The sequence below is a fragment of the Nelusetta ayraudi genome, unplaced genomic scaffold (assembly GCF_046127955.1).
Source record: "Nelusetta ayraudi isolate G7.1 ecotype Tasmania unplaced genomic scaffold, CSIRO-AGI_Nayr_v1 ptg000092l, whole genome shotgun sequence".
In the NCBI taxonomy this organism is placed as follows: domain Eukaryota; kingdom Metazoa; phylum Chordata; class Actinopteri; order Tetraodontiformes; family Monacanthidae; genus Nelusetta; species Nelusetta ayraudi.
In genome coordinates, this window is record NW_027466142.1 from 614,591 (window position 1) to 640,396 (window position 25,806).

The window sequence follows — 25,806 nt, forward strand, 5'->3', positions numbered from 1 at the left end:
TTGTTCCTTTAAACAGGTAGAAACCAATTTAGACTGAGGATTTGAATGTGAAATGTGCAAGCTTTGATTGCTTTTCACAGCATAAAACACATATTTCAACGCTCTGTTCCTTCACGTCTCTGCAGAATTCACAGACTGTTGGAGTAAAACCCTGGTGAAGTGAATTTTGCAAATTTATCATCATTGTTGAAAGTCACAACACCTGCACAGGAATACAACACATCCATCAGTCTCAAGTTCACCTCTGAAGGTTAATAGACCTGTGGAAAAGTCCGTTATTACATTTGGACAATATCTCACATTTGCCACTAGATAAAAGCATCAGGCCGAGAACGATGACAGAGGCAGAAGACCTGGAGTAGTGCGGCTCTGTGGTGGAGTGCTATGTAGTCTGTGTCTGTGTAGAGTGGTCCTGAATGTAAAAAACCAAGTAAGGATGAAGTGAAGTAAAGATTTGAGATATCCGTCTAACTGAAAAGTGATAAAGCGAGCCGAGGAAAGTCGCTCCTGCTATCGTCTTTCCTTCACTCCCCTCATCTCACTGACCGGGGAGGAGAATGAGGGGGAGGAGGATGAAGAGGGGGAGGAGGAGGAGGAGGAGGAGGGAGAGGGATGCTGGGTGAGCACACCTTACCTCCCTCCCTCCCTCCCTTTCTTTCTTTCTTTTTTCCTCCCTCTGTCTGTCTCTCTCCCTCTTCACTCCTCGGCGACAGCAGCACTCACCAGCACACCACCACTGTTGCTGCCAGGCTAACACACACACACACACACACACACACACACATACACACACACACACACACACACACACACACACACACACACACACATACACACACACACACACATACACACACGCTGAGTGGCATCCTCAGTGCAGACAGAGACGCCCTTGGACTGCTGCAGGCAAGGTGAGTGGGTAAATATTTGAAACCTCTGACTGTGCGTGTGTGTGTGTGTGTGTGTGTGTATGTGTGTGTGTTATGTATTTGTGCAATTGAAATGTCTGTGCTTTTTGTGCTTTTTTCAATATTTTTTGTCATACACAGTACATGGTCCTCCTTAAGTGGGCTCACTTTGCCTGTGTGTGTGTGTGCGAGTGTATGTGTGTGTGTGTGCGCGCGCGCGTGTGTGAGTGAGTGCGTGCATGTTGCACAGGCTACTTTGGTCTGCATGTGAGTGAGTGTCTGTAAGTATTTTCCAAGCTTCACTCGAGCCAATGGGACTTGTGATTTGCACCAGACCAAAACAAGTTCACAAAATAATGCTGACTCCCCCTCAAGTTTGTGTGTGTACGTGTGTGTGTGTGGCACAGGCTTGCATGTGTGTGTGTTTGAGAGTGAGAGAGAGCGAGAGTGCCTGGAGAGGCCAGTCTGTCTGGAAACTTGTCAGCTACTGGGAGCTGGGAGACTTGTGCGTGCATGTGTGCATGCGTGCCTGTGTGTGTATGTGTGTGTGTGTGTGTGTATGTGTTTACTGGTGAGGTCGAGGCTCCACTGGTGCCAGTGCTTCTTGTCAGACTGCGTCCATTCTGGTTAGTTTGGCCCTGCACTTTGGCAGGGAAAGTGTTTTCCCTTATATTTGTATGTAAGGACAGGACTCTTTTCACACTATATCATACACTGTGTATGTTGTGTGATATATGTATACATAGCAAATTCATGCCATGTGTCCAGCAGAATGGTTCATTACGTTGATTAAAGCAACTTGAAGTTTCATTCCAGTTTACAGTCTACTGAGAGACACAGACATGACGCGCGTTAAAGGGCCATTCCTACACATTCTGGATCTACATTTTACATCTCAGGCGTCAGTGCAGCAGCCTGGCATGATTTAAATCGCCCAGAAACTCTTCTGATCTGTAGGATGTGACAGTCCATGACAGTCTATGACAGTCAGTCCATGACAGTCAACCCGTGTTGTCCTGACATGTCACGTGCAAAATCTAGTTTTATCCTGTCATTATTAGGCAGAATTCTGGTAGTCAGAAAAACAACAAGAGTTTTGCATTCTCTTGGCAGAGAAACATTGTGTGCTTAACAGTGCACTATTAAACTACAGAGCGCTCCAAGGAGTCGGGTGGTCGGAACGGCCACTAATGGGCTCGTTTTCCCTCTGCGAGACGCGCAAAGCAGCCTGCCTCTATTTGTTTTATGGTAAGTGATTTTAATGCGATTGGAACGACTGTTTGTTGTGCTTGGTGGAGGCCTGTCTCAAGGAGCGAGACAGTAAATGGGGTCAGAGTTCAAGGGTGTAGTTCCTGCCTCCTCTTTGGGCTGAAGTAAACCCGGATGACCTTTCCTTTAACTTCTCAGACGCTCTTGTTTGCACATCTCCAAGCCTGCCTCCTTCCTGTACCAGACCGTTTTATACACGGGCATCTTGTTTGATTGTCCATCCATCTGGACGGCCACCAGAGGAGGAGGAGAAGGAGACGTCAGGCGACACCTTCAAGTCTGGCCTTTTGAAGCGAGGCAAAGATGTGCTTCAACAGTTTGGACCTTCTCCAGTGGAGCGAGCAGGACAATCCCCTTACCGTTGGCTCCTTGACAAAGCCAATGGCATCAATAAACCAGACATATCCTTTGGTTATGTTCACACTGAAAATCCAATGAAAACGCAGCATTTCCTACCATGCAGTTCAGCTGGGACCGTCAGTCAGTGTTGCTGTCACTGTTGAGGGAGACTTGTAATTTCTATAATGCAAGCCAAATTGGCATTTTGACAGAAATCGAACTAAAGAAAAAGTGGCAAGTGGTATTTTTCGGGACACACGCTGTCCGTTGAACACAGTTAACTTTTCACTCGTGCTATCTTTCCTGATATTCACATTAGTGGCATGTGTCGCTGCTATCCGTTAGATTAGAACTGATGTATACGTCTGTGCTCCAGCGCAGATTCCCAGGGTTCCTGCCGTCTTTCTGTCTGCTCAGCCAGCCAGCACTACAAAAACAAGACAGTGGGGCCAAGGGGCCCCGGGGGGCCGTCAGGGTAGGGATGGCACAGGGCTGAAGGAGATCAAGACAGTGAGAATGAGTAGACTGTGTTTACTTTAGTCCTCTGAGCCCGGCTGGCTGGGAAATGACAGTGAGTGGGAGAGGAATAGAGGAAAGACTGTCTGGAGTGTTCGAGAAAACATCAAGACATCAAAGTCATTTTACTTATGGGCCGCCGTCATCACCTTGTCAACTTTCAGCAAAACCATTTGTGGGGCTTTCCAAGTTTGTGCAATTTCAGGATTTGACCACCGGGTGACTTGAAAACCACCATCGTTTGGGCTTGCAAAGTGCAGTTGACCCTGGTGACAAATTTAGCACCGGCTGCAAAATATCTGCTGGACAACAAAATAACGTCAGTTTAAGTAAAAAAAAAAATTGGGCAGGTTATTTTTTGAGAAGCCGGGTAACCAATCAATCCTTGTCCTTCCAACAATGAAAATTCCTTTTGGTCCGAATCAATTATTCCAAGACTTTTTCCACAACTTCTCTCTGCAGTCTGCACTCTAAAGCGTGATTGGGTTAATTAGAACAGTGCAAAAACACCAGGTAGGATAATCAAGTCGGGGACATCGAAACTCTAAAGACTCAACACAAGAGTTCCTAGAAGGCCGATGACTGCGCGGTTCTGACGCTGAATATTCACAGTGACGACATTAGCATACCTGCACGTCCACGTGGCTCGACCCCGGAGCGTAAGCGAGAGAGTGAGCGAGCGCTCGGCGGGCAACGTGTGCGTCTGAGCGTCTGCGTACTCAGTCACGCCACCGACAGAGTGTATACACACGGGCAGCTGTGTCTGAGCGAGGGTCCGTCTCCTGCACTCACTCGCTGTGTGTGTGTGTGTGTGTGTGTGGCAGGTGGCGGTGCTCCAGCTGTGTCTGGTGGGATAATGAAGTCCAGGTGCGGCTGCGCCTGCTTTAAGACACCTGTCACCAATATTTAGTGCCAGAGAAAGCCAGACCGCAAACAGAGCGAGACGAGCTGCTTGCTTATTTTAACAAGGCAGCCTAAATGGACCTCAGCACCGGGGATGTACAGTGAGAGTTTCCTAGAAGCCCAGCGTGTGTGGGGTTTTTATCTTTTTGGTTGTTTCTTTTTTTGTTGTTTTTTTTTTATATAGAAATATAGGAATTTTGCACACAGATTTACACAAGTTGATGTCACAATGGAAAATGATGAAATATTTGTTCTCTTTTCATGAGTTATCAATTAATCTGCAGAAATGTCTATTGTTGTTGCCCAATGCTGGCTCTTTTCCTTTGCAGGTGTAAAAACAGAGGTCAGATATGGGACTTTTAAAATTGGATCTACAAATTGGAATCAGTAATCAATAAATATAAGGGCTGTTGTTTAAATTCATCTAAAAGGGACGTGTCTTACACTGCCTGTCTGTCTGCCTGTATGCTGATTACAACCAGTATGTCTGGTCATAATGGTGAAGACCATTAATAAAGGTGCTATAAATATATGTATATATATATATATGTATATATATATATATATATATATATATATATATATATATATATATATATATATATATAAATATACATATATATATATATACATATATATATATATATATATGTATATATATATATATATATATGTATATATATATATATATACATATATGTATAAACTATGCTCGCTATAATGTTTTCGTTTCCAACAATGAGCCATTCTACAGTCTGTGTAGTTGGTTTTCAAAATTTCATATATCTCATTATTTCAACACGTAGCTTTTTGGCTAAGTGCTCCATCAGAATCAAAGGCTTCATTGAGGCATGACGTTAGTGAGCGCACGTAACAAACCTCCTCAGGAAAAGGACGTCTGTGCCACTTCACGATTTGCCTTTTTTTTTAACGCACAGACATCTCCGCTTCCTCATCGTCTGCGGAGCCAAACAAAGGCCTACCTGTGCTGGCTTCTGGGAAACTCAGCCTCGTCTCTCCAAGCACTTTGGGGCCTGTTTTAAGTTTTAACACGGAACCCTCGGCTGTCCAACTCCCGTCTGCGGCACTTAGGCCTCTCAACAGCCTGTCTGTGTCACCCTTCACGCGGCCGTGCCAGCCCACGGCTGGCTGCCAGCTGCACTTAAATACCGGCAGCCGCCGTCCGGGAGACGTACGGGAACATTGTCTGACAAACGTCAACGTTATTTCTGTGTCATTCTCCTCAGGCACAAGATCACATGGAATGTTTGATTTCAGTCAAATTTAGACACATTCATCTGGTTCAGTTTATTTAAGGCAACAATGTGAGGCGAGCAGAACATGACAAATATCTGTGTGATTGTGTGTGACTACTGTCATTGTCACTACTGTGTGTGAAACTATTTCTCTGTGTCACCTTCTTTGTCTTTCCGTCGGGCAGGATGAGGCTGTGGTCATGGGAACAGTTTGGAGAGATGGCCATGGTCCTGCTGGGCTTCCTGACGATGGCAGTGTCCGTGGGGAACCTGTCCACCAGGGGGCAGCAGGTACACAACACGAATTGGCCCTTCTTGACTTCTTCTTGGTGCTTTCCACCTTCGTGCCTGTTCGTCATGCCACAATCACGTCCTGCAGCAATCCCAAAAGAACACTAACGCACAAGAAAGTACACAGCTTGACTTCAAATGGTGTGTCCTGCCAATGATTAGGCAAGATTGCCGCTAATGCACTGCCAGATTTAGCCACTAAATGGGTAGTTCACCAAAAAATTTCAATTTTGCCTAAATTGCCGCCACTTTGCTGCTGCAGGCTCTGGTGACATCGCACCCAATTCTGGTGCAATTGAAGTCTTTAGCAGAGATTTCCTTAGAAGAAGAGAAAAACATTCTACGCCTCCAAACTGCTTCCTGGCAGTCCAGTTTCAAACACCCACTGAGATCACACGCTACCAAAATGACTCATGACATGAGTGGATCCACAGTAATTGTGCATCTGCTCTTCGGGACTTGAGAAATAGTGCATCCATTTGAAACAACGCGTTGGCTCTACTGACTGTATTTAAAGAGTTGTGGTGACGTCAACAATTGGTTGGCAAATTCCAATTTTGATTTCACCATCGGCACCATTTTTCTTGTTCAGTGGAAGATTCCATATTGAATGTGTGGGTGGTTACCGGAGGTGGGCAATGATTGGACCGCAAGTCCAGCATGTGCCCCACACCTACGCATCCGCCGACTACACTTGGCTACCAAACTGTAGCCACGCCCACAAATTTGAGGGCAAGTTTTCCTCAAAATTAAACCAAATCAGACTTAATGGAAATAAGGTTCCGCTTGAGTCATTTATTTTACTACTATTACTGCGACTACCAGTTTGAAACATTAGGAATTTTGCGTTATTTTCCGTCCTGAGCTCTAGCCATTTTTAGTCTTGTGCAACAATTTCTGGTGGCCTTTGAAACCTAAAGCTCGGCCCATCTTTATACACAATCAATGCTCGGCACTAATAAAACCAAACAAATCTCTCTCCGGCCTCTATCCCTTCACACTCGTCCGTTCCTCTTTGCCCACTGAACGCTGCGCGTCTGGTATTTCCAGCATCTCCCGTCCTCCCTCACAGCTGCTGTGTCTCAAACCTCTTTCGAGGAGCTCAGTGCAAATTCCAGCGGCCACTACAGTGACGCTCAGCCGAATGTCAGGACGCAGCCGTCGACCTGAATTGTTGCTGCTCCTGCACATCAGGAATGCGTGAGGCATGCCGGAGAACAAAACACGCTGTCCACCTTTCACTAAAGCTTCGTGTTTGGATGTGACTGTGCGCAGAATGATAATCCTCTGATTTCACGGATCTCTTTACAGAACGGACTGACGGTGTGAGTGGCAAGACGTGCACAAAGAGGGCAATGACAATTTGTTGTTTCATTATGTTGAAAAAAACAAAATCAATGCCTGTTTTTGTGTTGTATAAATCTGCCCTTGTGTGTGTGTGTGTGTTTTATCAGGAGGACGTTGTCGCGTCCAACAGTCTGGAGGAGGAGCTGGAGGTGACCACGTACTGGTGGGGAGAGTGGGCCAAGTGGACGGCCTGCACTCGCACCTGTGGAGGAGGAGTGATGACGCAGGAGAGGCACTGCCTCAAACAGAGGTCAGTCCAAGCATGTGCAAAGCAAACAAACAAGAAAAGACAACAAAACCAGTTAGTGTTTTCTTCCAAAGCATCATAGCTGTTTTTTTGCAAAAACATTTGCATGCACAAAAAATAGTAATAAAAGGTACAGCACTACAGGAATCATTTGTGAAAGACAAAGAACCATGGGTAAAATATCCACTGAAACTGTGAATAAGTTATTATGGATACAATGTGGCACGAAATAAGCAAGTTTGTTATTATTATGGACCAGGTTATGTCCTGTAACATGCTGTTATGACCTCACGCTTGCCTTCTGTCAAAAGAAAGAAAGTGGTTGCCGGGAAAGACAACATGACCTGTACTGGAACTGCCAAGAAATATCATCTGTGCAACACCAGAGTGAGTCCTTACTGTTCGTCTCTCATCACTTTGTTTCCCATCTCTATTAAAACAAACACCTGCTGTCTGACCACGCTGAGGCCGCAGCGCCGTGGCCGGGGCGGGGCCGCCTCTGTATGTTGCTTTAAGAAAGCAAAGCCGGGCGAGACTCGGACCGCAAAACCACCCCTGAATGTATAAACACTTAAAAAGAATTTATTTGTACAGTGAGTGCTGTGAAAGCGCCGTCTTTACAAGTGTACTGCAAAGGTCCTCCAACCATCTCTGCGTCTTCTAGGAATGTCCTGCAACTGGGCGTAGCTTCAGGGAGGAGCAGTGCTGGTCCTTCAACTCGCAGCTTTACAATGGGAGAAACTACCAGTGGAAACCTCTCTATCCTGGTAATGACACTTGTATTATGCCTTGAATTTTTTTTTATTAAGCTTATAAAGCTTACTGGAGGTCACAGCATCCACTAAATCCTCTTCTGGTGTGATTGACTGGTCTCAAAACACTTTTTATGAAGTCTCAATACTGAATCAGCACACAAGCTGTGTTCAGAAGTGCACCCTTCGTCAGTGCAGTTAACTTCATCGCAGTACACTTACTGTGTCGTACACTAATCATACAGTATCTAGTCCCTAGTCATGCATCACCATGGTAATCAGTGTATTTTTCTAAAAGTTGAGAAGTTTGTAATGTATGTATGTGCAGAACAACTGTTTTTCTATACACTTCTCAGTCTTAACACACTTTGGATGCACTCAAAATACCACGCATGAATTTGAGGGACACACCGACAGTTAGCGGCTCGCTAAGAGCAAACATCTCCGCCCCAGTGATGATTTGAGGCTTCCTAGGTAGTAACTTCTCCCGAATTGCACGCTGTCCTTCAGATGACTACGTTCACATCTCCAGCAACCCCTGCGACCTGCACTGCACCACCATCGATGGCCAGCGGCAGCTGATGGTGTTGGCACGAGACGGCACCTCCTGCAAGTACAGCAGCTACCGCGGCGTCTGCGTGGACGGTAAGTGCGAGGTGAGTGCAGTGTCTTTTCTTTCAACTTTACACCACATGGAGTAACCACTTCTTAAGACAAATTACACACCAATTTCCATCTAACTCTCCTTATTGACTGTTCTCCACCTCAGCCAATCGGATGCGACGGTGTGCTGTTTTCCTCCAACACCCTGGATAAGTGCGGTGTCTGTCAGGGAGATGGCAGCAGCTGCAGCAGAGTTACCGGAAATTTCCGGCGTGGGGCCACAACTCTGGGTGAGCTGTTCGTTTGAGGACGCCGTCCACGATTTGTGCAAGTCAACACCAATCATAAAATGTTTTGCTAAGTGCTTCCGCTTGCTTCTCGTGAAGGTTACTCTTTCATCACTCAAATCCCCGAAGGAGCTTGGGATATCCAAATCACTGAGAGGAAGAAGTCTGCTGATGTTCTTGGTATGTCCAATCACGGTTCTACATCAATTTCTTCTGTTATCGAAGAATACAGAGCCGTTTTCATTGTGTCAGGACTCCTCAGTGCTTCCCATACCTTCCCTGCAGCTGTTACCGACCAGGCAGGCAACTTCTTTTTCAACGGTGCCTACAGAGTGGACAGCCCGCAGAACTTCCATGCAGCTGGAACCGTTTTCAAGTACCGCCGCCCCATGGACGTGTACGAGACTGGGATCGAGTACATTGTCGCCAAAGGTCCCACCGACCAGGCTATCAACATTCTGGTGCGCCAGCCTCCTGCTAACATCTAACTTGTGTTTTTGCAGCCGATCCATCAAAGTCATCAAGTGCCAGACAGATTTAACAAGGAGAATTTACATGACTTGAGTACTTGAGGTTCTGTGGAGCCATGGTTCTCAAAATCTGTTGATGTCACCGACTACATATGATTGATAACTCTGCAGAACGCTGGAACACAGCACAACTTGGCAGATCACTGCATTCCCCATTCTTACAACTTAGAAGGAAAAAAAAGTTGATACAATGTTTGATTTTTTTATTGGGGTCTCATGTTTCGCCTCTAAATTATGTTCTTGCACTCCACTTGTGCTCCAATTGGCTTCTAAAACGACAACGGCACCACTTTAGCGTGACAGCAGGGGGATGACAAACTTGTTCAGAAATGTCATAAGAGGGAAAGTTCAACCAAAACTGACAACTCACAACTATGGTAGCAGTGACATTTATTTAGGAAAAAACATCTTCCCTCAACATATCTGTGCCGGTTGATCACCTCAGACTTCACAACAACTCTCTCACTGCCAAATCAGGTGTGGAACCAGAGTGGCCGCACGCCGTACATCACCTATGAATACACAGTCCTGCGAGACTCCCTGCCACCCATCCCACCTCCTCCTGTCTACACCGGTTCTGAGACCTCGGCGGGAGAAGCCTCGGTGGAGATGGAGGGTCTGCTGGCCCCCAACGGCAGTCTGTACGGTCCGGGGCGCCGAGACGACCCGCCACGACCCGGAAGTGGCGAGATACAGAAGGGTCAGGAGACTAACGAAGTGTACGAGGAGACGGCGGCCATTGACTGTGACCACGACGGAGCAACTGCACCAAAGTATCCAGGTGACGGCTCTCTGTGATATCTCTGTTTCACCGACTGCGAGACATCTGTGGGAAAAATGGGCATAGTTGAAGCGTAAAGATTGAAAACCATACATCCAGTGTTTGCACAGACAATGGGACGCGCTGCGGCGGAGGAACAGCCGCTTCACTCTCGTCCAATTGAGTTAACCTAATGTAACGTAAACATCCAATTTGCAATAACATCAAACAGGCGAGCAGGAAATTATCTATTATTTGAAGAGGCCGCGGAACCACATATTGATTGAGAGGCTCATCTCGTTTTTTTTCGGCCGGCGCGATACGGCTCCAAGCCTGGGAACCAAAATGGTCCGTGAGCTTGAGTTTCATTTGCTCTGGCAGATGCGTCTGGCTGGGCCTTAAATTCACACGGATCTAACAGATGTTTATCTGTTATATCGGTGGGGGTGACAGGGGAACCTTCACGCTCCGATTTCCCTTCAGTCTCTTTGATTTCTGCTTCAAGCACAATTCATTCTGGGAAATCCTCTAGTCACACGGACAAGGTGACAAGTTCCCTAATTGCAGTCACAGTGTTTGGGACGATGTGCAGATATCAATCAAACAATCAAATGTCATTGAAGATTCTTCCCAAAAATCGGGAATAATTTATCTACGACGGATGAGAAGATACAGAACGCACATTCATACGGGCTGATCTCATCCTGCAGAGCAGTATCAGACTGATGGCTGGGATAATCTTCTTCCTTTGAGTTCACTCACAATTTAAACACCATGATGGGTGTTCTTTTTTTTTTATTAGTCAACTCTTTATTCTGCAAAAGTCACAAATGACAACATGAGTTATAGTTAAAAGCTTTTAACATTATGGCTCAGACATTTTGGGCTGTCAATTGTTAAAAGTTGTCTGGGCCGACACCCTTTTGTGCAGGTGCGACACTTGAGAAGAACCAGTCTCGCGTTCGTCCTGACAGGAGGTGAGACGAGACTGCAGCTGCAAAGGTTTTCAATCCAAGTTGAACGCGAACGTGGTGTCTCAAGTCGCAGATGACCAAAAGCTACACTAGGAAAGGCCCTAAAACGCAGCAAATCGACGAGGCCTTCCAAGAAAAGTGAATTTTTTCCTCTTTGCTTCATCAGAAAGAAACAGCAGCCACACAAGCAGCACTGCTAATCCCGCCCCAGCTGGCGAGCCCCTGGATACGGGACCAGACTCCACAAATCTCATCTGGAGGGTCCTGCTGGATGACCGGATCAACCCCGACGAGTTGCTCATCAACATCTCCACCAACCAGCTGCTGACTGAGGGCGACCCACTGTTCTCCTCAGAGGTGGGGCCAGTGGAGGCGGGACCAAGCAGCCTGGAGGACGACGGCCTGTTCTCCGTCAACCAGACGATGGAATTCACTCTGAGTCGCAAGCGCAACGACAGCGGAGATGGTTCCTACCAGAACAAAACAGTGCAGAGTGGCGCAAGGGCCTCCAGTCGCACCAACAGAACCAGGTAACCAAACACAAGGCACAAAAGCGTTGAATGGTTTTTTTTCTGCAAGTTTGAACTAAAAATGTAATTTTAGGTCTTCCACTGGAGCAGTCTGAGGTCAGGGTTCACGTTGGTCTGATTGGTCAGACAGTGTCAAACCCCCTCTGTCAAACCCCCTCTGAGAAGAAAAAGCAATGCAGCAAAGAAGGAAACAATTTTATTGCGTATAAATGTTCCTGTCAGTTGAAATGTTACATTTTTGTTCACAACAGCTTGACTGAGTTAAACATTTGCACCCAGGCTTCCCAGAATCATGTTTCATAAATACATCTGTTGTCTTCTGGGAAAAAAAAAAAAGATGATTTCTGAGATGACAGCTCTATTTTTTTAAAAATTTTTTTAGCTAAAGTAGACTGAGCATCGCAAGGCTGATATATTGCTGGTGTTTTTATGGTTGTTTTTTTTTTTTTTGTGACCCTCTACATCCAGCCATCCAAACTCCTTCATTTCAATCCTCGGAACTCACATAGTTTACTTTTCCTACATGAAGGGCGAGGCGTAAATCTCGTGGACAGCCACAGCAGAGGCAGGAACACAGACAGAGTGGTGGACATGCCAGCAGCGGGACAGAGGACGGAGGACGGAGGCAGGTGCAGCGGCGCCGTGGATACGCCATGCAGACAGTCAGGCAGTTAGACATTTAGATATACAAGCTGCGGGCAGGTGGACCTGGACGGCTCATCGCTCATCAGTTTTATAATTCATGGTGGTTTCCTTACTGCATGTCCAAACACGGCTGTGGAGCCAGCGGCTGTAAAACACAGTGACACGCCCTTCCCTCCGAGAGGTGGGGGAGGGGAGGGAGGGAAACGAGCGCAGCAGAGGTGCACCGGCCACTGCCACACTTTGAAGCAAATCATTCAAAGTATTTTGTCAGGAAAGTTTTTTAAAAAAATAAAATAAATAAATAATGATATGACGCAAAGGAAGGGGAAAGTGTGCTCCCAGACAGTCCAAAACCTCCGGGGAGATAAATAATGTGCCGAGGTCAGTCTGACTTACGTGGAGGCTGGCAAGGTCGGAAGGAGAACACGGCGCGTTATGAGAAGAATGTGCATGTGGCTCCTGTGTGACGTCATAAGTCGGAAAAAAAAAAAAGCAAAGTGCGTCTGTCAAGGTTGCAGACCGTGAATCAGCTCCAGTGTTGTGGTCGTCCTGGGGGACCCAGAAGACGTCTGGGGTCAGACAGGGAGGACGGGCAAAGCTAAAGGCTTTGAGATGCGTGAGGAGAAAGAGATGGATCTTTCTGACGGTGGCTGTCTGTGTGCTGCTGCTGCTGCTGCTGCTGCTACTGGTGTGTGTGTGTGTGTTACGGTCTTATTCATGGGAAAAAACATGGCAACGTTGCATCTTTTGGGAGAACAGGGGAAATCAGAGGATCTACCAGAAGAACCTGAAGCTGAGTGCTGCTGACATGTACCGCTGGAAACTCTCCTCTCAGGAGCCCTGCAGCATGACCTGCTCCATAGGTATGCACACACACACACACACACACACACACACACACACACACACACACACACACACACACACGCACGCACAAAATATCCGTAGCAATAGAAGGTATCTCATGACACCGAAACCTGTAGATTAGGTTCAACTTTGTCGTATTTGCTATTAATTGGTAGGGATCCAACCTTTCCAAGCAATCATTGCTTTGGCGATGGTGACTAGCACAAACTGCCTTCAACAGGCAAAAACCTTATGCAGATCCAAAGTTGAAGAGTCTTCCTCAATCTGATAGGTTAAGAGCCAATTTAAACCTTGATAAACAATTTGCCCCCCAATCTAACGCTGTTTCTTGCGTCTATTACAAGTTTTTTTGTTTGTTTATCTCCTCCCGTTTTGTGTTTTTTCACCATATGACTTAGCTTGTGCTTTCTGCTGCCTAAAGAGATTTGCCCATTTTTGGTGTCACCGTCTCTCAGGAGTGTCCAAGTCCTTCGTCACGTGCGTCCGCTACGATGGCGTTGAGGTGCACGACATGTACTGCGACGCACAGACCCGGCCAGAGCCGGTGCACGACTTCTGCATCGGGAGAGAATGCCAGCCCAGGTACAGCTCGCCTGGGAGAAACGTCTTACCGACCACCAACAGCACGTTGTCCAACCTATCGCTCGTCTTCCAGGTGGGAGGCCAGCAGCTGGAGTGAGTGCTCGAGGACCTGCGGCGAGGGTTTTCAGTTTCGGCAGGTTCGCTGCTGGAAGATGCTCTCGCCGGGCCTGGACAGCTCGGTCTACAGTGACCTCTGCACCATGGCCGACCTGGAGAGACCCGTAGAGAGACGGCCCTGCAAGAGCCCCGCCTGCGGCCCCCAGTGGGAGGTGGCTGAGTGGACGACGGTATGAGACACCAGCCTCATATGATTGTCGGACCTTTGGACTGAATTGCATCTACCTTGAACTGCATGTCATAATTTTTTTTTTTTTAAACGGGGACCGAGAATTCGACCACCAGGGGGTGCCCTATGCAACCTGAAAGATCTGATAACGTAACCTGACACTCGTAAGATCTCCCCACTATCTAACATGATAAATATAAATTCAGAGTAACTCTTGACTTTCTTGGCTGCGAGCCTGTAACATTCTGGCTAAGAGCCTCTATTCTTTTCTATGTCTAGCCACATATGCCCTAATTCCTTAATGTGAGTCTCCTACTTGTACACTGATTCCTTGTGTGTTCTCGCTACAGTGCCCTGCCAAATGCAGCCGCAGGGCCCTGGTGACGCGCGACGTCCGCTGCTCTGACGAGACGCAGCCCTGTGACCCCACGACGAAGCCACCAAACGTCAAGAACTGCACGGGACCGCCGTGCGAACGCCAGTGGACCGTCTCCGAGTGGGGCCCGGTGATTATGCTCGCCTTTCCGAATCAGAGCCTTCCTGACACAGAAATCCCTTTGCTTTTTCCCGATGTGACCCTCTTTTTCTGTCACAGTGCTCGGGGCCGTGCGGCCTGGGCAAGATGGTGCGTCACGTGTACTGCAAGGCGCCGGAGGGTCGCGTGGTTCCTGAGAACCAATGTTCCCCCGAGAACAAGCCGCTGGCCCTCCACCCCTGCGGGGAGAGGGACTGTGCACCGCACTGGCTGAGCCAGGAGTGGGAGAGGGTGAGACCCGTCGGAAGAGACAGTCATTTTAGCCAGCGACCCACGCCAACTTTGATAGAACTAACAGCAGAAAAAGAACTTCACGGCAGGGCACTAAACATTTTGTTTTTACAGTGTAACACAACTTGCGGTCGCGGCGTCAAGCGAAGGACCGTCCTGTGCGTGGGCATCACTGGGGGGAAGTTCCAGACCTTCGACGAGGTGGCGTGCGGTGCGAGCGAGAAGCCCGAGGACGAGAACACCTGCTTCGAGAGGCCATGCTTCAAATGGTACACCACCCCCTGGTCTGAGGTGAGGACGACACACTAAGCACACACGACAAGGAACCAGAAACTTGAGCTTTTTGTGTAGTAATTGCTGAATATCATAAATTAAAGTTAAAAATAATCAATCAGTTTTTGCAGATTGCAAATTTAATTTTTTTTTGTCATGACATGGTAGTATCAGAGTCGCTCATTTATTCTTTGTCCGCTTGCGCGTGTGGTTAGTGTACCAAGACGTGTGGCGTGGGTGTGAGGATGAGGGACGTGAAGTGCTACCAGGGCAGGGATCTGGTCCGCGGCTGTGACCCACTCACCAAACCAGTAGCAAAACAGACCTGCACCCTGCAGGCCTGCCCTACTGAGCCACCAGGTAGGACATCTGTACACATACACACACACACACACATTCTTATTTTGTGCTAATATCAGGACATGCAGTTGGTTCATGCTTCACGGGTACCATGATTTTGAAGGGCAGGTGCAACTGGAAACGAATCTCAGCTGTCAAAGAAGGTTGAAAGACTTTACCAAGACAATTGAATTTGAATTGTACAATTTGTAAATGGAATTAGATGGACCTCATCATGGAGGAACAACTTTGTATGATTTGTCTTGCTAATTTGTCTTACTTTGTCTTACTCTAATCAGAACACCTACTACAAGTTATAATTTGTTATAAATGAAGAATAACAAAATAGATAACTCACAAACAAATTGTGCAAAAAGACGTTACACTTGGCTACAAATTCTTTCTATGACGCATGAGACTGTGTACTTGTGTCCTAGACGAGAGCTGCCAGGATCGGCCCTCCACCAACTGCCTGCTGGCGCTGAAGGTCAACCTGTGCAGCCACTGGTACTACAGCAAGGCCTGCTGCCACTCATGCCGCGCCGTACGACCTTCGACCTCCTAGTTCAGGGCTGCGGGGCTCCTGCCTTCCTCCACTAACAGTAGCAGGCAGGGCTCAGTGAGGCGCTGAGAATGTTTACGTACACATGCAGTTTGTTCAGACTGTGAAGGGAAGTTAAATTCTCAGAGGAAAACATTTTTTTCTTTTTACCTTGGTGAACAATTCAAAGTGAAATTTTACTCATGACAAAAAGTGCAATTATTACATCAGTAGCAGATTCCAAACACATTTAAAAATCAAATGCGATGCTGCTTTATTTAAAATTGAAAAAAAAAATTAACTTGTTACTTCCTATGTGTTTATCATATTCAGCAGATTGTGAGCCTTCAGTAGAAACGCTGCCTCTCACCTCATGACCTCCCTGTTGGGATTCATAAAGCATTAAGTGTCATTAGTTAAGACAAGTCTTCATTCATTTATCGTCTTTTGGACAAAATAGAGTCAACACTTGCACAAACTGACACGCCAGTGTCAGCCAGCAGGGAGCTCCTATTGCTTCAAAGAAATATCTTAAATTATTTCTTATCAAACTATACTGCATGACGAGCATATTTAAATTAAATACTGTTCCTGAAATGTTATTTAATTGCGTTTCGTTCTTTTTTTTTTTTTTGGTATTTGATGTTTGGCTTGCTCGGTCACTCACCGAATATGGAAGCATATTTATTAGTCATAGCACATTTTCATTTATAACGACGTCCCCAGTGCCAGCGGATGCTGATGCATTGGGTCAACTATTGCCGTGCTCTGTGTGTGAGAGAGATGTCATACAGACACACAAAGAAACATTCCTGACACTTGAAGTCTTGAAGACGTGTATGTGTGCCTCATTCATAACAATTCTGTTTTTAGTTTTGTTTTAAAATATATACATCAAAGTAAAAGTCGAAATGGCAGAATAATATTGGCATTGAATGTCAAATTTGCATGTTCCATAAATATTATATAACATTTTTTTTTCTAATACATGAATTGATGAACATCTAAACATCCTTTTGTTTAAGTGTTTTTATCGGTTGTGTTAATCTTAAACCCAGACAACATTTTAGCGTGGATGCAATATAAAACTGTCAGATCAAAGCTCAACAAAGACCTTATGTGCAATACCATCACGTATTCTGACATTTGGGTCGAAGTGATACCTCTGTGTACAAAACTTAACTGCGGAGACTTTGTACTGTTTATAATAAAATGGAAACTTTATCGTACTGACTTGTATAACAATAAATTACATTTCAAATCCACTTTTGCTTCCTCTTCTGTGAGGTGTAGGAAAGATACACGAAATGTACTTTAACATTTGTCATTTTATCACCAGTTTGAATCATGTCACTTCCAAAAAGAGAGGGGTGCTGTTTTGCAGGCGGTGCCCCCTGCTGGTCAAAATAACAGTTTTAAACCTAATCTGATGATTTACCAAGCTGCATGTAAACAGACTAAACACACTAGTTTAGTTCTAGTCAATATTTGATGGAGAAAAAAATCTGGACAAAAACTAGAGGGAAAACAAGAAAAAGAAGGTTGGTTTCATTTCTAGGTAATTTATTGACACAACACATTTTATTGTTGGTAAACATTAGCAAAGTCAATTTTCAATTTCACGTGGGCTTTGAGTCATATGAAATATGCTGTAGGAAGAGATTTGACTTGACTTGAAGAAAAAATTACTTTACAAAAAGTTAACATAGGACAAAGACTATTTAGCAGCTTACGATTTGTTAGACTTTATTCTTTATGATAGCAGCAGTAAACCATTTCATTCTAATGTGTTATTAAAAGTGAGCTTCTTTCCATATATTTGTCCATCTATCATTTTTGGATGATTGATTACTTTGTATCTCATTTATTGACTCAATTGACAACATAATGTTACTATCGTGTTATAAATGTTTCTCCCAAAGTGCTGCAAACTAAAAAGTTGATTTAAATGCATAAACGACCATAAACACAATCGAATAGACTATCAACATGATATCTTTTGAAAAAACAAAAAACAAAACTGTCGCTCTGAGTATGATTTGACTCTCTATGACTCTCTCCATCCGAAAGTGCAGGTTTGTCCATGGCAGGAAGTCTATGACAGGAAATGAACGTCTCACAGAAACCACAGTCGATGAATTGTTGAATGTTTCAGAAAAGCCCTTTGGAATATGGTTTTGTTTTGGTTACTACAGCAACACACAGGAAATCACACACTGAATACCAACACCTGCTCTTCACTGTCTACGATCACACACAACAGAACACAAACCTGGTGGCGACAAAAGTTACACACGTGAAAGCAAACTCTTGCTTTAATGCCTGTAGGTGACACAATTTTTTCATTTGTTTTTAACCACAAATAAAACTGGTGATTTATCTGTCTTAGCCAATTATGCTTATTTTTAATGAATGATTGATTTAACTGAAAACCTACATTTTAATTGAACAGAAAAACAGCTTATTCTCTAATTGAATCTAAAATCACACTAATTATTATGTATCTTCATGTCAATAACAAATTCATTAAAAAGAATTGTGTAAGCTTCTAACACTGCATTATGTTTTGTCTTTTAATTTTTTCATGTTTGAATGAATATTGAAGGTTGTGTGCACGCACTAGTTTCCTACTGTGACAACTAGCAGCTACAATAAAGTTTACTTGTTCATATAAAGGAAACATATTTCGAAAGCCAGAGATTTGCAGTATAATCTCTGTCAGTTTCAGACCATTAAAGCCACACCTGCACAAGTGTTTGATCTATTGGCCACAACAGTCGATGAATTGGAAGAAACTGTTGCTGTAGCAACAGTTGAAAGGGGTTTAAGAAGAACTCGGTATTTTAGTTACACTTAAACTTCTTATATACAATATATTTTCTTGATTTGGAGCTCAAAGGATTAATATGTTTCATTTATTTGTTCAACATTTTTTTTATTTTTTTTTTTATGAAAGATCCAATAAAAAGGCCAACCATCTAGCACCAGAACACTTCAAAAGTCTGGTTCCATTTTCCACATGGCTAAAACATCGCCTTTGTAAAGGTCCTATAAGTGGTCCAAAGATTTTAAAAACCCACCTTCACTGTCACAAGGCTATGGGCCACATAAAACCCTGCATGGCCAATGAGGAGCCACCCCACCAGGAAGTAATCAAACCAAGCGCAGTACCTTGTACACAACACATACATTCATTGGTGATTTAGCTCTGCACTCATTATTTTGTATTTACTTATTTTAACGTTTTAAAATTTGTTTTGGATGGTCTCTTTTGTATTTTATTGTGTGATGCTTTTGAAAGACACATACGCAGTCAATCCAACTACTGATATGGTAGTTCATTTGATTCACACACATTATGTATGTTGAGCACATAAACTAACAGACTAATAAAATGATCATAGTTGAAATTGTCTGGGACGAATGCTGAAAAAAGAAAAGAAAGAAAAAGCATGCCTCAGTTGCAGAGCTCCTTCAGGTGACTGCTTCTTGAGGCCAAAATCAACTTTAAATGAACATATAACGGAGTCAGTGTACTCTTTTTTTTTTTTCTTTTCTTTTTTTTCTTTTACCCCCTTACGGTTTATCACCCTTCCCCTCAGACGTCAGTGCTGATGCTGTGGGTGACGACCTCCTTCATGGTAACGGAGCGGATGAGGTTGAGCTTGTGGTACAAGGCAGCCAGGTCCATGGGCAGCTCCAGGTCCTGCTGCTGCACAGTCCTGTAGCTGATCCTGCGGCCGCCGTTGCACAGCCGCTCAGGGTGGTGCAGGTAGAACGGCAGCGTGCAGCGGGCGCAGGAGGGGCAGATGACGTGAGAGCGGTGGCACCTGCGCGGAGGCGGCGTGGGCGAGCAGCTGGCTGGCCCATTGGCCTCGGTGAGGAAGGTGGGAGGGTAGGTCTCCGCCTCGTCGCTGTAGCGCTCTGGCGTCGGCGGCGTAGGGGGAGCGGTGAGAGCCAGGGGGCGCGTTGGCGACATGGTGGCCAGGTCTGCTTCCTCCTCCACCCCCTTCTCAGACTCCTCCCTCTTACAGCAGTAATACTAGAGTGACCAATCACACGGACACAAGAGCAGACGTCGGGGATGACTGAGAAATATTAGAGTTTTAATGTTGATGTAGCATTTAGCTTAGCTTAGTTTTAGCTCGGTGTGCAGACTGAGGCAAATTTTAAAGGTTATTTCACTTTCAAACTATTTTCTGCTATTTTCGAGGGATCACGTGAACATCATAGACATATTATTTAGGTATTAGCAATTTGATTGTAAAGTGCTCTTCCCACCCATAGGCACAAGCCAACAAGGTAGTATGGCTTCCAGTTTAACAATGCTAAAAAGTCAAAACTGAAGCCTTCATAAGCTGACATGTTTGGTTTTGCTAGCTACAGCGAAAGATGCACAGTGAATTGCATGCAACTCCCTGGGGCTACATCCTTGAACGCACCTAAATGACATGAAAAATGGCAAAGTTCTCTGGAATTAGAACGTTTTTATAAAGCGATGGACTGACATGTTTGAAAGTGAAATATCTCTTTCAAGGCGAGCAAGTCTGAATGGTAAAAACTGCCATACCTGCAACCTACATAAACACAGTACTGCTACAATGGTCAGTAAAATAACTGTAGCCAGAATTCCTCCTGCAATGACCACTGTCCCGGCTGACATTCGAAATCCTCTCCATCAACAGCCTGCAAGGAGGAGATTTTCAGAATGAAGTCCAGAGTTAAAAACTAACGTGGAAGAAACAGACATTTAAAATGAGACTGCAACGCACGTTTAGCAATTCATAGTTTATCTGTCCTAAGAAAAACAACAAAAATGCCTTCTCTTATTCACTTCTCATTACATACAAATGCGCATGAACAAGTGGGAGAAGTGGCCTGCAACAGGACAACAGACAGAATTTTAAATCCACTGCAGGCTCCTGCGTGACGTCACTTCGCTGTCGCTGAACACTGAGAGCACTCACACGTGCATGATTCAATTTTGACTACCAAATATATAAGCTCATCTTTATGCAAAAAAAAAAAACAACAACAACAATGCACCATTTTAATAACTGCACGCTGAACCCGCGAAACACCCGCAGGCAAGAAGGCGGCCACGTGACCAGCCACGTGACCTGCTCAAAGCCACCGCCACCGTCTCTCCTTCAACACTTTGTTCATCTGCATTGTGTTTTCAGGACGACACACCCAATATCCTCCAAGGCAGGAACAGCCTTCCCTCCACTAACGCTAACCCTAACCCTAACCCCACCACTGGTCGCTGAAATGAAAGCAAGCAATAAAATGTGCCCACAAAATGAGGTCATTAACAATAACCCACAAAATATGTCATCTTTTATATGTGTGAGGTTTTTTTTTGTTGTGGAACCTTGTTGTGTTGGGCACAACATCTGTAGCAGCGTTTTCATGTCAGAAACGAATCAAATTTCTTTTCGTGTTCATGAACAGCATGAGTCGCACAACCATTGCAGGCTCATTTAATACAAAATTATGTAGGACATGTATGTATATTGGTGCTGTAAAGCGGTTGTTCTCAACAGTCAAGAACAACTTTGAATTCCTTATCAAGGCCAAAACAAAGGCATCAAGGTGTGTAAACCAAGAAGAAGTTAGACTGTCAGCTAAAACCAAATCAAGCACTCGACGGAAACTGCATCGTGTTCCAGTGGGGAGCGACATCAGCAGAGTCTTCTACACCCACACTGACACGCAAATCACTGCAGGAGCATCCTGCTTAAAGGTCGGCATCCTTCCTTCCATCCATTCATCCTTCCATCCATCATCAATCCATCCATTTGAAGGCTCACAACAGCATCCTTGTATCTAACTAAATCTGAGCGATCAAATAAATTAAATAAATAGGCGTTGCGTCTTCCAGTAACTTCCTGGGAAATCACCACAAATATTGTGTTATTTTGCAATGTGGATAGATAGATAGATAGATAGATAGATAGATAGATAGATCAGAATATGAGCCCAAATGGCACGAAGACAGTCACCTGAAACCAAACTTCAATCTGTCAATCAATCACGTGACTACCACGTCCGCGCGAGTGAGAGGAGCAGCATTAACTTTGGCGCAAATTTTGCGCAACGGGGTTTTCAAACAGCCCTCTTTGGATTTGCATAACACTATTACTAATATTCATTTCATTTTCATTCAATGTTATGAAGAGAAGGAGCGCGCTTAAGATTGAACTAAACGCAAATACTTCTGCAATTACTTCAATTAAATCTGCGCCAGATTTGGCACAATGCACATTTTCCCAGCAGCCTTCCAACAAACCAAACCATTTAAATCCGATCATCTCACCCATCACATCAGTATTCGAACCGTCCCATGGTGGCACCTCCGGCGCGAGGTGCCCCTTTGCTGGCGCGCGGACACAAGTGGCGGTGCCGGAGGGTCGAGTCGAGTTTCAGCGTGGAGAGGTGTGACCTAGCCCGCAGCTCAACGCAGCTCAGTGCACCTGCGCTCTCCGGCTCACTGTGCGTCCGCGTCACGGAGGCAGAGGTGTGAGAATCTGCTCTGGCATCTCACAAATCCGATTCTACAGAGCGCCCCCGAAAACTTTCACTCCAGCCGGCCGAACTATCCTCTCTGTCCTCTCCTCCGGCGATGCCGCGCTCAGCCGTGCGCTTCGGGGGGGTTTTATTTCTGAGAAACCAGATTTCCCACTTTGACAGAATCCAGAAATCACGGATTAAAAACCTCCTCCGATCAGGCGCTCAGCGTCCCCGAGAGAAAAACTCGGCCGCGCTCGTTTGCAGGATCGTTTGTTCTGGACAGATCCGGTCTCATCCTGTCTCTGGTGCACGCTGACCTGAGTGGATGGGAGCGTGCGTCACGGCAGCGCGCGCCACAGCAGCTTGAGGATGCGACCGTCAATTAGCGGTTGAGGTTTTTATTGGGCTATTTTCCTTGATTAACACGCCAGTCCTGCACTTTTAAAAGGAGCGTGGATAGAAATAAAGCCCAAAATGAAACTTTTCCATTTCAAAGACGTCCTCAATCTACAGATGAATGAAGACACAGTTTAACCTGATTTATTTCTCCGTTTAAAAAGAAGGAAAATATTTAACTCATTGGGACTGTGATTGTTGAGGTTGACAGGACAAAAAAATATGTGTTTTTTTTTTTTTTGAGTCTTTGTGACCTCATTGTACAGAATGCATCAAACTACTCAAGCTTTTCAAAAGTTTTGTCGAAGATTGGGGAGCGTATACTTCTGCCAAAGTTTGATCTTTTGCCATTTGGTCTCATGTTTTGATAAAAGGAATTCCAAGTCCACCTCGGTCTTGGTAAACTCTGTGGGGGCAGATGAGCTGGAAGATTCACCAGTGGTCGCAGCTCGACTGCAGTTTGGTTCATCCGTGGCTCCACTTTGAGTCGCACCAAGGAAAGACGAGTCTCAGCAATGCAGAGAAAGAAAAGATTTTACTGCGTGAATTATTTAGCGGCGAGAGCGGGCTGAGATTCCACTGTATTGTACCGACAAGAGCGTCTAATATTGATGAGTGGAGCAGTGTGGAGGTTACTTCTCCCCCGACTCCTGCCGGGCTGCTGCACTTCACCATCCAGCTGCTCCCACAGGAAACTCTGGAACAGACTTTTGGGGTCAAACCTGGACTTGTGCTGCGGAGTGGTGGCGTTGACTCACAGCGGGGGGGGATCAGGCTGGTCTGCGACTCGTGTTGGTCCATTAAATATGCACGAGCACAAAATGTCGGTGTAAAACTAGTCCCTCTACGGCAGAAACCGTCATCTGCACGGAAGCAGGGGAAGAAAATGTTGCTGGCATTATCTCTCGATGGTTATGTGTGAGTCAAAACCTCATGGGAGGGATGTTTTCACACAGTCAGTCACGATCAGTCTGTCTCCTCTCAAATCTCTGCGTTTCCATTACACTGAGGGATCCAATGGGACAGTTTTGAGAATTGACAGGAGCGCAAGTCGCATGTTTTTGCTGATGAACTCCCTCGTGCCATTAGAAAATCTCAAACTGATTCATCTGCTACAGTTTGTATAAACTGCATTTATTTTGAAGGGGTCTAGTCTACTTCATCAAAAATTGTATGTACCTGTGTGTAGAGGGACACTGTGTGAAGTATTCCTTGCATTGCTGCAATCAATCCCTTTGCATGTATTGGGAAAAAAAACAAAGAAAAGAAAATGTCAACATAATTGAGCACATCATTAGCATTAAGCAACCAAGACATTTTTATTTGAAATTGATATGTAGTATCTGATTGGCTCAAGTCAATCATTTCACCCTGCAACCAAGTCCTCCAAGCTTTCCTACAATCTGCGCTGGTGCAAGAGGCCCGGCTGCCTCGGTCGCTTCTCTCCTCCCACTCGCCGCGACATCGCTCAATAAGACAAACGAGGCCTCAGCGCGAGCTATCCACTTAGCATTGATCCGCATGGATTCGCTTACGGCGAGGACCGCTGCGTGCGGCAAGGTCAGCGAGCGGGTCAGCGCTGATGAGGCGAAACAGGAAGTGCAGTCGCACAAGAGCTCCTGCAGTCGGGAGCCGCTGACTGAAATGAGCAGCGGACAGGTGAGAAGTCTGATCTGGACGATGTAAACGGTACAAACATGTTAATGGTCACTTTTTCTCGTCTCAAGCAGTCCTGCTTTGTGAATTTCAGCTAATTAGACTTCAGGGAAAACAGATATCGCGATGCACACAACTAAAAGTGCTCTGCCAAATCATTTGGTTGGTTTACCTGAAAACTCTAAGGGGTAGATCCACAAAGCAAATCCGTGTAAATAGCGGCAAAAACGGTGATTCCGATCCACAGAGAGGACGCAAACGTGAAAATCGGCGCAAAATGTGCCGAGACGCAAGTAGCGGCAGGGTTGCGCCAGACTCATTTGAATGTATTTAAATGAGTCATTACTCGCAAAATGACACGCCCCCTTCTATGCAAATGTGCTTAATTCAAACAGCGGCAGATCCAGAAAGAGTTTGCGCTCGTGTCCGCGCGCAGTTTGACAGACGCAAACACCGCAAGCCAAAACCAGAACCAGAACCAGGCGCAGCTTCTGTCTGTCACAGTGTTTCTGGCTTCTGAGTGAAACTTTCCTCTCTGAAAAGCCTGAAATATACATATGGCTCCCGAAATCTTATATATAGATAGGCATAGACTACAGTATATATGCCAACATTTTAGAAAGGCTACGAAAAAATACAAATGGTACTCAGGTGTTGGTGACTAACGCGTCTTGCATCTTGACTTTCTCTCCATTATGGCAGCAGTCTTGGTCGACGGAGGAGGCATCGTAATGCCAGGCGCGCACAGGAGCACGTTTATCCTAGCAGAGTTTCGCTGTCAAACACACGCACTCACCAACAACCTTTGGCGCAAACTGCTCTCAGGTTGCCAGGCCGCAACATTCGCACCTGTTTTCAGGTGCCGCATTCGTGGGCGTGTTTGCGCCTGCATGTCATTAGCGCAAAAACCTTTGTGGATATCTGTGGCGCAAGTTGCGGGCGCAATCCCGCTGCAAAATGCGCCGCATTTTAGCGCTGCGCGCCCTTTTTCGAGGATCTCCCCCTCAGTAAGGTCAGAGAGGTTTGGTGGATTTGAGCTGTAAGTTTTTGTCAATTTCTTGAAATTCTGACATGAGTTCTTTGATGAGATGGGTTCTTTGCTTCAGTCATGCAAAACTACCTTGGTCACTTGGTTTACTAAAACTTTTAAGTTTAAAAGTGATTGAACATCCAATGTATTCCCAACCAATAATAATTTGGTGTGAAGTAAACTTTGGCTCACATCCTGCTCTGAGTAAGCAGAGATTTTGGCTTACATCACTGAACCTGTCCTAAGAAACGTCTGTGTTCTTTTTTTTTCTGTCTAAAGCCTGAGAGAATGTGTGTCATTTGTTCCACTCTGCGTTGTGACGAGGCTGACTGGCACTGACTGAATCCTTAATGAGACACACCATGATACCCAGGCAGGCAGATCTGTCCTTCTCATTACT

At 45.4% G+C, this 25,806-nt stretch overlaps 2 protein-coding genes across 2 annotated transcripts; one reads left to right on the forward strand and one right to left on the reverse strand.

Annotated features, from left to right (window-relative positions):
- The first annotated feature begins 695 nt into the window (after positions 1-695).
- On the forward strand, positions 696-17,076 carry ttc16 (tetratricopeptide repeat domain 16). Its single transcript, XM_076047182.1, has 19 exons — positions 696-911; positions 5,377-5,482; positions 6,937-7,079; positions 7,388-7,463; positions 7,741-7,843; positions 8,339-8,484; positions 8,598-8,721; positions 8,818-8,898; positions 9,004-9,179; positions 9,726-10,029; positions 11,149-11,512; positions 12,917-13,020; positions 13,480-13,606; positions 13,680-13,893; positions 14,243-14,398; positions 14,488-14,658; positions 14,773-14,949; positions 15,147-15,291; positions 15,708-17,076. The coding sequence occupies exons 2-19, from the start codon at positions 5,378-5,380 to the stop codon at positions 15,833-15,835; spliced, it is 2,844 nt and encodes a 947-aa protein (XP_075903297.1). The 5' UTR covers positions 696-911; position 5,377; the 3' UTR covers positions 15,836-17,076.
- An 89-nt stretch (positions 17,077-17,165) lies between these two features.
- fam163b (family with sequence similarity 163 member B) lies at positions 17,166-22,534 on the reverse strand. The gene is made up of 3 exons (XM_076047183.1): positions 22,131-22,534; positions 20,382-20,497; positions 17,166-19,853 (listed from the first exon to the last, which is right to left on the reverse strand). Exons 2-3 carry the CDS (start codon positions 20,472-20,474, stop codon positions 19,410-19,412), a joined length of 537 nt encoding a protein of 178 aa, XP_075903298.1. The 5' UTR covers positions 20,475-20,497; positions 22,131-22,534; the 3' UTR covers positions 17,166-19,409.
- Positions 22,535-25,806: the final 3,272 nt, after the last annotated feature.